This window comes from Pan paniscus, chromosome 17, assembly GCF_029289425.2.
Source record: "Pan paniscus chromosome 17, NHGRI_mPanPan1-v2.0_pri, whole genome shotgun sequence".
Lineage (NCBI taxonomy): Eukaryota > Metazoa > Chordata > Mammalia > Primates > Hominidae > Pan > Pan paniscus.
In genome coordinates, this window is record NC_073266.2 from 54,201,717 (window position 1) to 54,217,246 (window position 15,530).

At 42.6% G+C, this 15,530-nt stretch overlaps 1 protein-coding gene across 4 annotated transcripts in view; it reads right to left on the minus strand.

Annotated features, from left to right (window-relative positions):
- The window catches only part of TPGS2 (tubulin polyglutamylase complex subunit 2), a 51,182-nt gene that overhangs the window by 28,167 nt on the left and 7,485 nt on the right, over positions 1-15,530 (minus strand). For all 4 annotated transcript variants that reach the window (XM_008955660.4, XM_003830216.6, XM_003830217.6 and 1 more), the window contains exons 2-3: positions 13,197-13,276; positions 2,094-2,181 (exon numbers count right to left, since the gene is read on the minus strand). In XM_008955660.4, coding sequence (XP_008953908.1) covers positions 2,094-2,181; positions 13,197-13,276 — 168 coding nt within the window. The remainder of the gene's footprint in view (positions 1-2,093; positions 2,182-13,196; positions 13,277-15,530) is intronic.

Here is a 15,530-nt window from a genome sequence, read left to right on the forward strand (position 1 = left end):
GAAGAAAAATTTCAAAGGGAATACCAACAAAGAACTGGGAAATCTGGGCTTTGGGACATTTGAAGGGTAAAGGACTTTAAAATGTTTTTGCTCCCTCTTTCCTTTGTTTAGCAAGTATTCTGCATAAACATTTTCTGAAGGAGTAATAGCTTTGATTACATAATGGACCCCTTCTATTCTTCTTGTTATAAGCTTTCATGATAAAAAAAAAAAATCCCCCCCTTCTCTTTATCATTTTCCCTTACTCAGTGATGAGAATTTGCCAGTCTTCTTGCTTGGTTCTAGTCTTCTGTGATTAGGGTGTAAATACGGACTAGGAAGCTGCATGTTTTATTTGCTGAAAAAACTGGAATGGTTTAAAGCAATAAAACAACCTGTGTAAAGACCATGGAATGTCTCAGAATAAAAGACCACTAAAGAGGCAAACATCAGAAGATGCCTCCGCTGCCTTTTCTGTCACTGACTTAGGCTGTTGAGTATATCATGGGTATGGAAATGGGGATAAGAAGACTGGGCTTGGGGAGATTAAATTAGAGAAGGTATTGCAATAATGAACTGGGACTCATTCATAAAACTTTTATTCTCTGAAGCAGGCATATAAAGGGGCTAGCCTGTTGCAAGGATGTGGGCCAGGGAGAGTCTGTCAGTTGGTTTAGTCTCTGTCCCCTCTCTGTTGCTCCAGACACCAAAAGCCACGGCCATGCTATAAAAGAAGGTTCTGATGCTGGTGACAAGGATGGTTTCTAAGCCATAGGAGGAAATGATTCTAAGATAAAAGCTAATGTTCAATATTCACTAGCAAGCTATAAAAAAGTACCTCTGGCTGGGTGCGGTGCCTCACACCTGTAATCCCAGCACTTTGGGAGGCCAAGGTGGGTGGATCATGAGGTCAGGAGTTCAAGACCAGTCTGACCAACATGGTGAAACCCTGTCTCTACTAAAAATACAAAAATTAGCCGGGTGTGGTGGCACATGCCTGTAATCCCAGCTACTCAGGAGGCTGAGGCAGAAGAATCTCTTGAACCCGGGAGGCGGAGGTTGCAGTGAGCAGAGATCGCGCCACTGTACTCCAGCTTGGGCAACAGAGTGAGACTCCATCTTAAAAAAAAAAAAAAAAAAAAAAAAGTACCTCTGACCAGCAGTGCAAGATAGACAGGAAGGCTTTGGAAATCACCCAAACAGAACTCAGGTGTGTAGGTAGAAGGCCAAGGCAACAAAGGGGAGAAGTCTGCTCTGTAGATTTGCAGTGCAACAGAAGTCACTGCATTTTTAGGGACAGCAGTGGGGAAATGTAGGGTACTTCCCAGGGCCAAAGTAGATCTGGTTGGAGTCAGAGACAATAATGGACTGGAGGGGAGGAACTGGAGGGGAGGGGCTGGGGAATCTGTGCCACGAACAGGCTGGGCTCCTGTGGCTGGACAGGGTTTTCTAGCCTATGAAATGTTTTCAAGAGTCTTCACCTAAATGTTCAGCACTGCCTTTCATGCCTACATAGTACCTACAATCTGACATGTACAAACTTGTGAGTTCCCACATCCACACAAAAATGTTTTGTCCTAGACAAAAGATGGCAGCCTGTGAATTGAGGTAGCTGGTGACTTAGGCTGAGGTGATGTGAAGGAGAGAAGCGAAGACTCTGGTTTGAGGATTAGGGCCCTGAGGTCTTTATGATGGTGGGAATAAAGGAAGAGCCTGAAAGAGATAAGTGGCCCCCTCATAAACACTAGAGACTGTCACTGCCGCCTACCCTGAGGGGTTTGCTTGGAGGTAGAGCCCTCTGAGGCTTTAAGTTTGAGGTGGCTAGGGTTTTTTATGTAGTAATTAATGGTTTTCTCTACCCTATTCCTACAGGAATCCTCTAAATTGAACTTCCAGTTCCATACTGCTAGACTGTCGTGGGATTTGTGGTGGGTGAAGCAATGATGGCATCTGTTAGTTTTGGGACATAATCACAGCTTCTGGACATGGCACTTGAGGGGCACCCATGAAAACCATCCAGATTCAAAGACTCAAAAGTCGAAGGGCCCTCAGAGTTGTCCCATTCAATCTCTCAGCCAGGGAAATGTTCTCCTACAACAAGGAGGCTGACTCACCATCCAGCTTCACACTCCATGTCATGTGGAAGCCATTGGTCATCAGGTAAAAGTTCTTCACATCTTCAGGCATCACACAGTTATTCTTCTAGAATCACAAAGCAGCTAAGTGTTAGGTCAGGGCTGGGAAAGAGGGTACAGGGCTATGGCTTAAGGCACTGGGGACACGTTTAGCATGTTATACGTCCCTGAAATAGGAAGGCTCTGATAGTCACCTACAAAACTCTGTTAGAGAGGCACTGGGGTCTTGCAAGCAGAGTTCCAGTTTGCCTTTTTTTTCTTCAGCAGCTAATGCAAACCAGGTACCTGCTCTGCCATGATAATGCCTCAATGGGCAGCCACCTGGCAAAGGAGCTCAAAGGGAACAAGCTGAAGAGGAGACAGGGGAACATGGCAAGAGGGGAAGTCCTAGGTAAAGTCTGACAATGTTCAAGCAAAGCAATCACTGCCGTACATATCAGACCCATGGTCATATATTATTTTCTGAAACAAATTATTGGACAAATGAGAGCATCTTAAAAGTGAAGAGTGCCTGTAATCCCAGCACTTTGGGAGGCCGAGGTGGGCGGGTCACGAGATCAGGAGATGGAGACCATCCTGGCTAACATGGTGAAACCCCATCTCTACTAAAAATACCAAAAATTAGCCGAGCGTGGTGGCGGGCGCCTGTAGTCCCAGCTACTCGGGAGGCTGAGGCAGGAGAATGGCATGAACCTGGGAGGCGGAGCTTGCAGTGAGCCGAGATTGTGCCACTGTACTCCAGCCTGGGCGACAAAGAGAGACTCCATCTCAAAAAAAAAAAACAAAGTGAAGAGTATATTATTTCCAGAAAACTTACGCAATGTCTAAGTTCTGACAGCTCTTAGAAGGTAACCGTATATACTCAAATATTTCACATATCCATGGATATGAAATCATCCAAAACTGTCGGATAAGAAATCATCCAAACCGTTGGTGGAGAGAACAAAGAAGAAACTTAGTATCCCTTCAGGAGATACCAGGAACAAGCCCTACATTCTAAGTAACTCACATCTGTGTGTGTGTATGACCAGTCTTCCCTAGCCAACTCAAATCCCTGGAATGTGCAAAGGATGAGTTCTCCAATTCATTTCCTGGGCCCCCTAGAGTGACTTCTTGATGTAGTTACAGAGGCAAAGAGGCAACATGTTAATAACTATCCAAGCTTGTGGCTTACTGGACCCTTCTGAGATGTGATACTGACAACTGCTTATGTCAGGACTGCATTAGGTCATCCTGTCAGTCAGTTGTAGGTACCCAATGCATGGGAAAGCATCATGTAGAAGGACGATTTGAGTTCACTTCCCAACTCTGCCAGTAGCTGAGTGATGAACACATCACTCTGTGAATCTAGGTTCAAGAATAAACTCTAAGACTTAATATACAGAACACTGGCAGTACGAGGGGGTGTGAGTTTGACAGGAAGAGAGGAGACTAGGAAATTATTATTATTCACAGCCACAGCATCTTCAGGAACTATAGATAAAGAGAAAGCTTCAAGCTTGCCAGAGATTTTAAGCATGTTTTTAGATTATTAAATGGACAACAGCTGTCATTTTAATGAAACAGATTTTAAATTTCTTTTATTTATGAACTAAAATGTATGTTCTGATCAAGTTTTGTTTTTTCTGTGTCCATTATTTAGTACCCAGTCTCATAAATGTGAAATTTAAGAGACTCAGACTCCTTGGACTAATTTGTTTTCCTATTATTTGGAGTAATGGGCTTGCTACTAGTGCCTCCTGTGTGGCCACATTATCTGTGCTTTCAGAAGAAAAAATGCACTTGCGGAATGCCTTTCTCCCACTCCTAAAACCCTGGTACAGGAAGCCTACAGTTACCAGTGTTCTGCAAGGTCCTTGCTCCTCTCGTCGCCCCAAAAGGCCAGCATTGCTCTGACATTTTGATCACTAGTGCCATCTAGTGGTGAAGACAAGGAAACTACTGTCTATCTGCCTTTCTTAATGGGGATTCCATGAGATCCAGGCTGAGGGCAGGTGGACTATTTGGCATTGCTCATATGTAAGACAGGCTGAATAATTCCAGTAATTAATAGTAATTATAACATTTGTTATGGTATTTATTTCACCCAAGAAATAAGTTTTGGTATTATTTTATACCAATATTTTTTACAATTATTCAAAATTCATACAAATAGAAAAAAATCTGTGAAATCAAATATTTAACACACATTTCAAATACTAATATACATAAAAATATTCAAGTAAACCAAATTCATGAAAAACACCAATCCCTCACTGTCATTCTAATTTAAACGACTAGCGGCCCTGACTCTGCTGCTTTTTGCTGCAGACCCTTCTGCCCCAAGCACCCCTGGGGCAGTTGCTGGGCCTGCAGTTCTCCAGCCTTCCTACTGCATGTAGCTCTTCTGAGTGGGGCAAATCCAGGAAGAAAGGTTCACAACCAAAATTTAAATGACCACATACTTGCTTCAGTCCTTTAAGGTTGGAGATAAAAGTAAACAACCTCTCCTAATTTTAACGTATCTCACCATTTTTTTTTTCTGGCCAGTGACTCAGTTACTGCTGTTTTAAAATTTCTCTTCTAACCACCCTGAAAAGAGTTTGCTTTTCCACAGAGAGCAATCTGCCCACATCAGAGGGCTTCTTCCCACACAGATCCATGCCCAGGCTATATTTTGGGGGGTGTGATAGGAGGGCAGGGAGGAGGAAGATCGGCAGAAAGTGAATGGAGGAGGGTAGTATCAGGATTGGAGGGAGGGTCTGGGGAGAAAGCCAACAAGGGAGAGTAACAACGACTGGTATCTGAAATAACAGCTGATTGCATCAAGATGGTATCTGCAATCTCTAGCCCAGTGGTGATTCTGTCACATAGTTCCTAATTTTTAATCTTTCTTTTCTTCTCCTGAGACAATCTACAATGGTTTATTTAAGCTACTTTAGAAAGAGTCCATCACAAGCTCTGTTACTACTTCATCAGATGAAGGACCTGAGCCACTTTTTTGTTTTGGGAGCTATCAACAAGATTCCAGAAAACCAATAGCACTGGGCCTCAAGGGAAGGGCTAGGGGCTGTCCATTGCCTTCTACTCACCTTTTCTACTCCTGGACAATCCTGCACCCCATTGTTCCCCTCACTTTTAGAGGCCACTTCCCAACTGGGGAGCAGATGCAGGATCAGGTCAGCATAGGGCCCAAAGGACAGAAATCAATGTCTCTGTAGGTGCTGGTCCATGCTGAGCTGGCTCTCTGGCTGGTCTGCAACCATGGCCAGGTGAAGAGCTGCCCAGGACGTCCATCAAGGAGCATGAGAACATTGCTGGAAATTGTGGCAATGAGCACAACGGCATCTCCTGAAACTCTTCTCAGGGAGGACATTCCATGAAGTGGAGGAAAACCTGGATGAGCTGTGGAGGGATGGTGTGAGATCCCCAAGAGAATTCCCAAATATATTCTCAAACTCCCACCTTAGGAGAGGCGGAGGGCTTGGTTAACTGAACCCTTTTGTTTTGTTGAGTAGGGTATGAGAGTTTGGGGCCAGAGCTGCATTGCTTAACAGCCAAGGAAAGGTAGCATACTTTTTCCAAAATCCTTTCTCCACAGAACCATCAGTCTCCCTCTAAAAATATGTGAAGAAAAAAATATATAAATATTGGCCTGTCTAGAGGCACCACAAGTCTTGGTGAAGCTGTGTGTCTGACAGAGCTCATACGAGGCAACCTTCAGAAGAGTAATACCCTCAAGTTTATATAATCATCAAAATTCTACCACTGGGGGAATTAGTGGGGGAAGCCTTTGCATCTACAGCTGCTCTGCTTCAGAGATGGTGGGTGTGGTAGCCTGAGTCTCAGGAATGCAATTAAGGATTGCTTGTGGAAAAGAAGTTAGGCAACCTTGGGAAGGCTCGACACTCTTTCTGACTTTTGCGTTTTATCTAATTCACTTACTCATTTCACATTTATTAAGTATCTATTATGGGATAAATACTGTGTGGGGCACTAGAAACAGAAAGAGAAATGAGGGAAGGGGCAGAGAAGGCTGTGTCAGACACATGGATTGCTTATTCAAATCCACCTTCCTTTTTCTCCTTGGCAGAACCTTCATTTTGTCTGAGATGGCAATGTGTCCTATTAAATACTTGTTTTCAGAACCTCCTGCAATTACTGCTGGACATTAAAATGTAAACACAAGTCCAAAAGAGAAGGTTTCTAAGAAAACTTTCACTGTCCTGTTAAAAGGTGACAGATATGCCTGGCCACATCCCTTACCTCTTTTTTGTTTTTTGAGCTTGGAAATGATAGCTCAGACTGTAGCAGTTATTTTGCAACTATGATATTGTGAAATATATATTTGGTCTCTGTCCCAGATTCCTGGCATACAATTTCTAAAATCCTTGGAATCTCCAAAGTGACATCTTTTTGTGTGCTAAAGAGTTGACAAATGACTGGCATCTCCAAGGTAGCTGCAGGATGGGGGATGATCACCAGAACAACCAAGGCAGGCAGTGGGTTGGAACTTTCAGCCCCATCCCCTGACCTCAGGGAGGGAAGAGGGGCTGAAGGGTAAGTTGATTATCAATGGCCCATGGTTTAATCAATCATGTCTACATAATGAAGCCTCCATAAAAACCCAAAAGACAGAGTTTGAAGAGCTTCCGGACAGCTGAGCACATGGAAGTTCCTGTAGTGTGGTGTGCTCTCGGATGGCAGGGAAGTTCCACGCCCCTCCCACCACACCTTGCCCTGTGCATCTCTTCATCTGTATCCTTTGTAATAAACCTGTAAATGTTAAGTAAGTGTTCCTCTGAGTTCTGTGAGCCACTCTAGCAAATTAATTGAACCTGAGGAGGGGGTCATGGGAACCCCAATTTATAGCTGGTGGGTCAGAAGCACAGGTAAAACAACCTGGGACTTGCAATTGGCATTGGAAGTGAGGGCAGTCTTGTGAGACTGAGCCCTTAACCTATGGGATCTGATGCTATCTCCAGGGAGACAGTGTCGGAACTGAATTGGAGGACACCCAGCTGGTATTCACTGCAGAACTGATAGCTTGTTGATGTGTTTGGGAACTCCCCCTTGCAACACACACACATTTGGTCATGGAAATTTTCTGTGTTGATTGTTGTGGAGTAACAGGAGAGGAAAAACAGTGTGTGCTTTTTCTACTCAGAGGCACCATAAAGAAAAAGGACAAAATAATTACAGAGATAACGGCCTAACATTGTCAGGACTGATGAACCAACTGCAACTGTCTACCTCAGGACTTGTTACATGAAAAATATTAATTCCTATTTGCTTAAGCTATTGCTAGTTTATCTTTCCTTAAGCCAAACATATTCCTAATTTAAATAGAGATAAATGTTTAATAGGTAAGTGTTGTGGAGCTGAAGGGGCAAAGAGAACTAGGAGGGAAGAGTCTGCGAGGAAGGAAAGGATCAAGAGAGTTGTGCTTCTGCATCCAAGGGAGGAGAGGCTAGCAGAGAAGGGAGTGGCTAACTGTGGGGCATGCAGGAGCCACACCAAGTGAGATGAAGTAAGTCTTTAGCCATGAAGAGGTCCTAGTGATTTTGACAGAATGGTATCCAAGAATGGTGATGGCTAAAGAGAGGCTGTGGCAGGATGAATAACTGAGAAATGAAGGAAGGATGGTAATTTGTAAACTATGGCCACTGGATCCACCCTGTCACCTGTTTTTGTAAAAATGTTTCATTTGAACACAGTCACACCCATGCATTTCAGTACTTCTGATGGCTGCTTTCACAGCTACAATGGCAGAAATGAGTAGTTGTGACAGAGACTGTAACGCCAGAGCATAAACTATCTGGTCCTCTAACGAAAACATTTCCCAACCCCTGGTGTAGACAACTTTTCTACACACTTGGCATGAAAAGGAACAAATAGCTAAATAGCTAGAAGGAGATATACGTTGAAGGATTTTTGTTTTTAATTTTAAAGAGATGGGAAGCCCCTATGGGGAAGCTGCCAGGAGAAAGAAGTGAAGTGCTTGAGAGAAGGGTTGACTGGTGGAGAACACAGAGAATCCCCCAGGCAGAGTAAGAGCATGAAGTGAGGGGGTCACTAGTCACATGGTGTCACAGGATGATTTCTTCTACTGGAAATGCTTATCATAAATTCACAGTGGGGCGTGTAACAAACAGATCTTCAAGAAGGTTCAGAACCCACTCTGTAGACTGTAGAAAAACTGAGTCTGAAGAAAAGGAGATATTATGCCAAATCATTTGGTTTCTGTGGGCCATGGTTTCACCATCAGTAAACTGAATTTTTATCTGGGGATTGGAGGGTGTAACCAATCAAGAATTGTAAAGCCGTCTGCACTATGAAATGTCACTGAAATGCTTAATAATAACATAACTCTTCTGGCACCAGGATGTTATGAGAACTAAGAGGCAGATGCTTTCCTGGTGCTTGAAAGATGAAAAGCTCAGTGTAGACACTGGGCCTTACTATGGACCATCATGACAAAAGGCAGGTAGCAGGCACAATGAACATGAATCATACAACTGCACAGAGGCAGACAAACTGAAATTGTGTATTTAAGAAGAAAAAATGGTCAAATATATAAACATGGAAAAAGGTTGTTCATATTTCCCTCCAACCTCAGGGGACTGAAGCAGGTATATGATCATTTAGGTTTCGGTTGTCAATCTTTCTTCCTGGATTTGCAGTATAGAATCACAAAAGACTAGATTACACCTGGACGAGTCCTTCAATAACACTGATTTCAAATTACTTATTTTATACATGATGAACATGAGATCCAGAGAAGTTACATTACTTAGCCAAGGGTCCAGAGCTGGCATAAGACTTCTACTCCAGTGTGTTTTTCCCACATCAAAATGCTTCCATATCCTTACTAGTATAACATATCTCAGTGAGCTTCCCAGAGGAAGCTCTGGAAATAGCTTCCACTTTATTCCAATGTTGCTTTGGAATAAAGTGATTTCTGAGGCATATTCTTCCTTGTGTCTTGTACCATACAGTCCTTAGAGCTCTTTAAGGAGAAGACTTTACCCATTTATCCCAGTTTTACTTATACTGTAGTTTCTTCATTTGGAGCTGCCTTCCATAGCTGAATTTCAGGGATAGAGTCTGCAGGGGATCTCTATTTGGAAGCTATTCCAAAGCTCTGGATATATTTGGGCAAATATAGCCCAAAAGGGCAGAGGGCCCTTTCTTAGGGGCCTTATCTGAATGTATTTATGCAGCTGTGATCACCAGGTACACCAGATGGAGGCTGGGCTCTAAATGAGGTGTCTCCAAGGAGACAGGCCTCTAGGGTCAGTTCTCTAGAGAAGTAGGAATTATCAGCCCCTTGGGATCCTCCTGCTTCTCTGGTACAGGCACTTCTGGAAGCAGGCACACAGCAGGGGTGGCTTATCAAGCCTGCTCCTGTGTCAACATGCTCTTCAGTAACCTCTAGGGTGAGAAAGTGAGACAAGCGAGTTTCAGAGCAGTCCAAAACTTCTACCCTCCACTGCTTAGGAGACAAAAGTAGGTAAGAAAATAGCATGTTGAGTATTGCCCCATTTTGAATGAAAAAATTATACAAAAACCTGTTTTAAACTTTTTGGGGTTATGAGTCCCTTTGAGAATCTGAAAAAGCCTTTTCCCCCTCCTCCCAAAAAAAACATATCTGACATACACTTCAAGGAGTCCACGGACCACTTCCCATTCATGGACTTGTAAGGGATCCCAATGCCTACCCTCCACCCACACACATAACCAAAAATACACCAACTGTGGTTATGTCTAGGTAGGAAAATCATAGGAGACTTTTTTTTAAATCCTTTTTTTTTTTTTTTGTATTTTCAATACACCTTTTTGACTGTTTTGTTTAGCATAATCAGAAAAAAAGTGTTACATAAAAATGGAATCTTAAAACAAAAGGTACACACCCCAAAGGCTATCTTATCTTCCAAGCATCCCAGGCCTTTACAAGCCCCGACATGCCAAACTCAGGTGAAAGAAACATTTTTATATTACTGATCCTAATACTGTTAGTATCTTATTTTTAAAATTTTTATTACTTACTTATTTTTTAAGAGACAGGGGTTGAGGAGTTGTCTCATTATGTTGTCCAGGCTGTTCTTGAACTCCTGGCCTCAAGCAATCCTCCCACTTTGGCCTCTCAAGTAGCTGGGACTACTGGTGTGCACCACCACACCTTGTTTGTTTGTATATTAGATTTGGCATATTTGAACTTAGATCTGAGATATTTTAACTAAAGAACTCAAAGGAAAATTCCAAATCTATGTATCTGATTATTTTAGGTACCTTCACAAGTATTCTCCCAACTGAATATGTCTGAAGAAAATGTTCCATTAACTGTCTCAGTTAGTTAAAAATCTCTTTCTCTCATGCTTACCCCTTAATCCTTTTAGACCTCTGATGGCTATTTATCTAGTACTACAACTGCATTTCCCTAAGTGTCAGTCTAAGCTAAAAGGGAACCTAATAAAGTTGCATTGTCCAGGAGGCAGATTAGATCCCAAGAGATCCCCTGCAGACTGTATCCCTGAAACTCAGCTATGGAAGGCAGCTCCAAATGAAGAAACTACAGTATAAGTAAAACTGGGATAAATGGGTAAAGTCTTCTCCTTAAAGAGCTCTAAGGACTGTATGGTACAAGACACAAGGAAGAATATGCCTCAGAAATCACTTTATTCCAAAGCAACATAATAGTGTTCCACCCTAGACAAGGCATTCCTGTCCTCTCACCTTCCAATCCAGGTCCTCAGCAGACAGGAAAACACGAGGATCTGACTCTCACAAAAGAGCCCTGAGGCAGTTCTTTTTTTGGGGTGTAGGGGGTGGGGACAGAGTCTTGCTCTGTTGCCCAGGCTGGAGTGCAGTTGTGCGATCTCAGTTCACTACAACCTCCGCCTCCCAGGTTCAAGCGATTCTTCTGCCTCAACCTCCCAAGTAGCTGGGACTACAGGCGTGCACCATCACGCCCGGCTAATTTTTGTATTTTTAGTAGAGACGGGGTTTCACCATATTGGCCAGGCTGGTCTCGAACTCCTGACCTCGTGATCTGCCTGCCTCGGCTTCCTGAAGTGCTGGGATTACAGGCATGAGCCACCACGCCGGTCTGGCAGTTCTACTAATACCTAAAGGGCTGACCTAAGCCCAAAAAGAATCAAGAGAAATGTCCTCCATCATATCTTTTCTGTTACTGTTATTCATAACAAACAAAACAACATCAATGAGGCCAGACTGGCATAGTCACAGAAGTACCAGGAACAGGTGTTGACAGGATCAGCCAATAAGAGTTTCATAGACACTGTTCTGGAATTTTCTTTTCCTATGATGGGCTATGAGTGGAAATGGAGGTGGGGGCTGAGTGAGAAGAGTTGGGATGCTGCTGAGCTGAGGTCCTGGATCAACTCCCAGTTACTGAGCTGCCAGAAAAGCTGCTGCTGGCTCAGCCCAGGGAGGGGAGTCAGGCTGGCAGGACTGCTTGCCTGCTGAGGGCAAGACTCCCATGGTGTTGTCCTCTGTCAGAGGGGCACACTGGTAGAGCAGAAAGGACATGTTCTTAGAGGCAGGCAACTGTAAGTTCAAATTCAGGCTCTGCCACTTGGTAGCTATGTGACTCACAACAAATTTTTCTTTCTTTCTTTTTTTTTTTTTTAAATGAAACAAGGTCTTGCCCTGTTGCTCAGGCTAGAGTGCAGCGGTGTGATCATAGCTCACTGCAGCCTCAACCTCCTGGGGTCACAGGATCCTCCCACCCCAGCCTCCCCAATAGCTGGGAGGACAGGTGTGTGCTACCATACCTGGCTAATTTAACATTATTGTTTTGTAGAGCTGGAGTATTGCCATGTTGTCCAGGCTTGTCTTGAACTCCTGGCCTCAAGCAATCCTCTGCCCTGGCCTTCCAAAACACTGGGATTACAAGCATGAGCCACTGTGCCGGCCAAATTCTTTAAACTCTTTCAGCCTCTGTTTCTTCATCTATAAAATGGAGATACCAATACCCACCTTGCAGGGTTATTATTCATTTAGTATGGAATGACTTATGGGGTAAGTGTTAGCAGGTATTTATTAAATGGTAGGGCAATTTGTTGCCACTTGCCCCAGTCAAATCCATTTGTTACTCTACAGCCACAGTGGTCCTTTCAAGTATAAATCTAACTTCAAAGTTCCCTACTTAAAACATTTCAATGACTCCCCTTTGCTTCCAGGATAAGGAGTAAACTGCTGAAGACCTATGAAGCCCTAGATGTCCTGGTCCTTGCTGAGCTCTCTCTCCCTTGCTCTCCTGTGCTCCTTCTTTGTGATCTCAGAACAATGTAATCCTTCCCATCTTGAAGCTTTCATAGAGGTTGAAAGTCCCATCTTCCTAGATCCCATCTACCTGGTTAACAATTTCTTATTGCTTCTTTGGGAAAACTTTTCTCAACCTCTAGACTAGGGCAGGTCTCCAGACAATGCTCCCTTTACCTCTCTTTCACAGTACTCAGGCCAGTTAGTAATTACATTCATAACAATCTATACTATGTCTTAGGCAGTAAGATCAAGAGGCAAAAACAGTGCCTTTTAAAAAATTACCATTTAGTCTGGGAGACACAGCAAGACTCTGTCTCAAAAAAAAAAAAAAAAAAAAAATTACCATTTAATCCCCAGGGCTCAACACCAAGCACAATGTCTGGCCCAATGTAGAAGCTTAAAACTTTTATTGAATAAACGAATTGAAGTTCAGAGGAAAGTTGGAAAGCATTAGCTTTTAATCTGCTTAGTAGTTATGTGCAACACTTAATCATGTTCTGGACAGCATGACACTTATTAACACATATCCTTTTTTTTCCTTAATTGATTTTTAGCTTTGTTGTACACAACTTTGAATGTCCACTGCTTCTGTAGGAGAGTGGGGCTCAGGGGAAACACTCCATGCTGGGTAAGTGGCATAGAATGAAAGGAACTGTTAAGTGGGCTGAACAGGAACATAGAAAAGGTAAACTCTATCTTGAAAGCAGCTGTGGTCTGAGTAAATATTCTTCCTCCCCTAATCTTTCCTTCTCAGGGACATTTACATTGACCTCTCTTTGTTGGGAGGTAAAGAGTTCATGTGGCAACACTTACTTGTTCCCAGGAAGAAATCATATGACGTTCAGCAGGAGGCTTTTCTATGATGGTCACCTCAGTCACACCTGGGGAAGATTCTGGAAGAGAAAAAAGAGTCTGTAGAGTTGCAATTGGTCCGCTGTCATACATTTCTACGCTAGTTGTTGAATAACTGTTGATGACTGCTCTTAAGAACATCCAGTCCTTCTCATGAACACTTATTACCCCTGTAATGAAAGCAGAGAACTGGTTGGCCTCTGAAAGGCATGGTCCCATAACCTAGGACAATGTAGTCTACCTGATAGAAAGGATATCCACAGACTGTGCTCTATACTGTCATTGCTCAGTCATTAATCTTATTGAACAAAAAACAGAGATTGTAGATTCCTAGTGATTTCACACAGAAATTCTCAGTGAGCTAAATCTATATACTCAGGATAAAGTGAAAAGAAATAAAGAATAGCAACCCATTAACTTTTATAAGACATAAAACTTGCTTATTAACTTTTCTTCTAAATAAAATTCATCTTGAACATAACCTTCTACTCTGTGAGGTCTAGGATTTCAAAGCTGGATTAACATAAAAAATGGATTCCATCCAAAAATATACTAAGAAAAAAGTAAGTCATATTTCTAAATCCTTGAAGCGGGAAAAGGTCTCCAAATAATCTGGTCTGCTTCTCTTTGTGGAGCTGTGTTCTATCATTCACTCTGAGGGAGAGCAGAAGCCACCTGGGAATACTACAGAGTTCAATACCTCCTCCAACATTCTCCACTTGTCTGTGGCCATGCAGACTCAAGATTCTGAAGTCCTTAATCCAAGACTTAAAATTTGTCATAAAAGCTGTTATGACTTGAATTCTGTCCCCACCCCCACAAAAATAGATATTGAAGTCCTAACCCCCAGTACCTCAGAATATGACCTTATTTGGGAATAGAGTTACTGCAGACATAATTAGTTTAGATGAGGTCATACTGAAGTAGAGTAGACCCTAGTCCAATGATTGGTGCCCTCCTCATAAAAAGAACAACATGTAGCCAGGTATGGCAGTGCATACATGTTGTCCCCACTACTTGGGAGGCTGACACAGGAGGGTAGCTTCAGTTTTTAAAATCTCTAGGAATATGGCAGAAACTTCTAATCATTTTATGTGGTTCACTGATCCTATAATTAAGCCAGTGTCCTTTTTATGCATTATAAAATTTCCTCCAAGTTGCCAGAAACTCAAATCTTGGGATGCAGCAATAGTCCAATATAGGAACTAAGAATTCTAGACTCTACCTCTTCTAGTCTTGCTTTATACATTTACTAGTTGTATGACCTTAGATGGGTCTTCACTTCCCTTTACCTTCAGTAAGTAAAAATAGACCTTGGGTTTGAAAGAGGACACATACAATTATTTACTGTTTATAACAGGCCTCCATGGAAGGGTTATAGGTTCAGACAAAACTACTGTGATGCTACTGCAGATGTGGTCATGTCATACTTAAGCTTGGAATACTCCCATGGCAAGGTAATTGGCCAACATGTTGACTTTAATAACTTTCAGATAGTAAGTTGCTTAGGAAGTATCCATTGTAGAAACTCCTATATCCAACACAGTACTTCAGAATTGGTGAGGAGGAGGTGTTGGGGATATGGAAGAGAAGGGCATGCAATAAATTCCATTTGTGTAATTCTCTGTTACAGGAAATGGGCATAAATTATCCTATTTAATCTTTCAACAATCTTGTAAAGCACGTATCCTTACCCTCGTTTTAAGGATAAGGAAACCGAGGTTCAAAGATGTTAAGTAATTCATAAAATGAAATCTCTGACCAAAGCTGTGGACACCAAACCTAATGCTGTTTTTATCATGTTGTCTTAGTAGCCTATCATTTTGGTGAGATAACTAAAAACATTTTGCGGATGTTTGGAAAGCAACAGAAATTATACATTGTCCTTGGCCTATCAAGATGCCATATATGAGAAGCAATATCTGAATAGGCATAGCCATTCTCCCTGTCCTGCCTTTGTGACCAATGACAAGCATTTGTCAGCCACCTGGCTGGAATAACCTGCATGGCAGAGTAAGAGAAATGAAACTCACATCTTTAGACTCAGCACAGTCCACTCTAAGTAACTGTGTGATATGCCGTGGATTAAAACTCTCTGTGGTAGCTTACTCCAAAGGTGGGTGCTATCAATTCCTTCCTTCCCTGCATGCCCATAGCACTTCTCATTGAGAGGTGAGTCTATTTCTCCAACTTCTTGAGTTCGGAGTTGGCCTGTGAGTGCCTTGCCCTGTAAAATATTGTGAAAAAATGGTGTACCAGTTTTGGACTTAAAATTTAAGAGAACTGGCAGTCTCC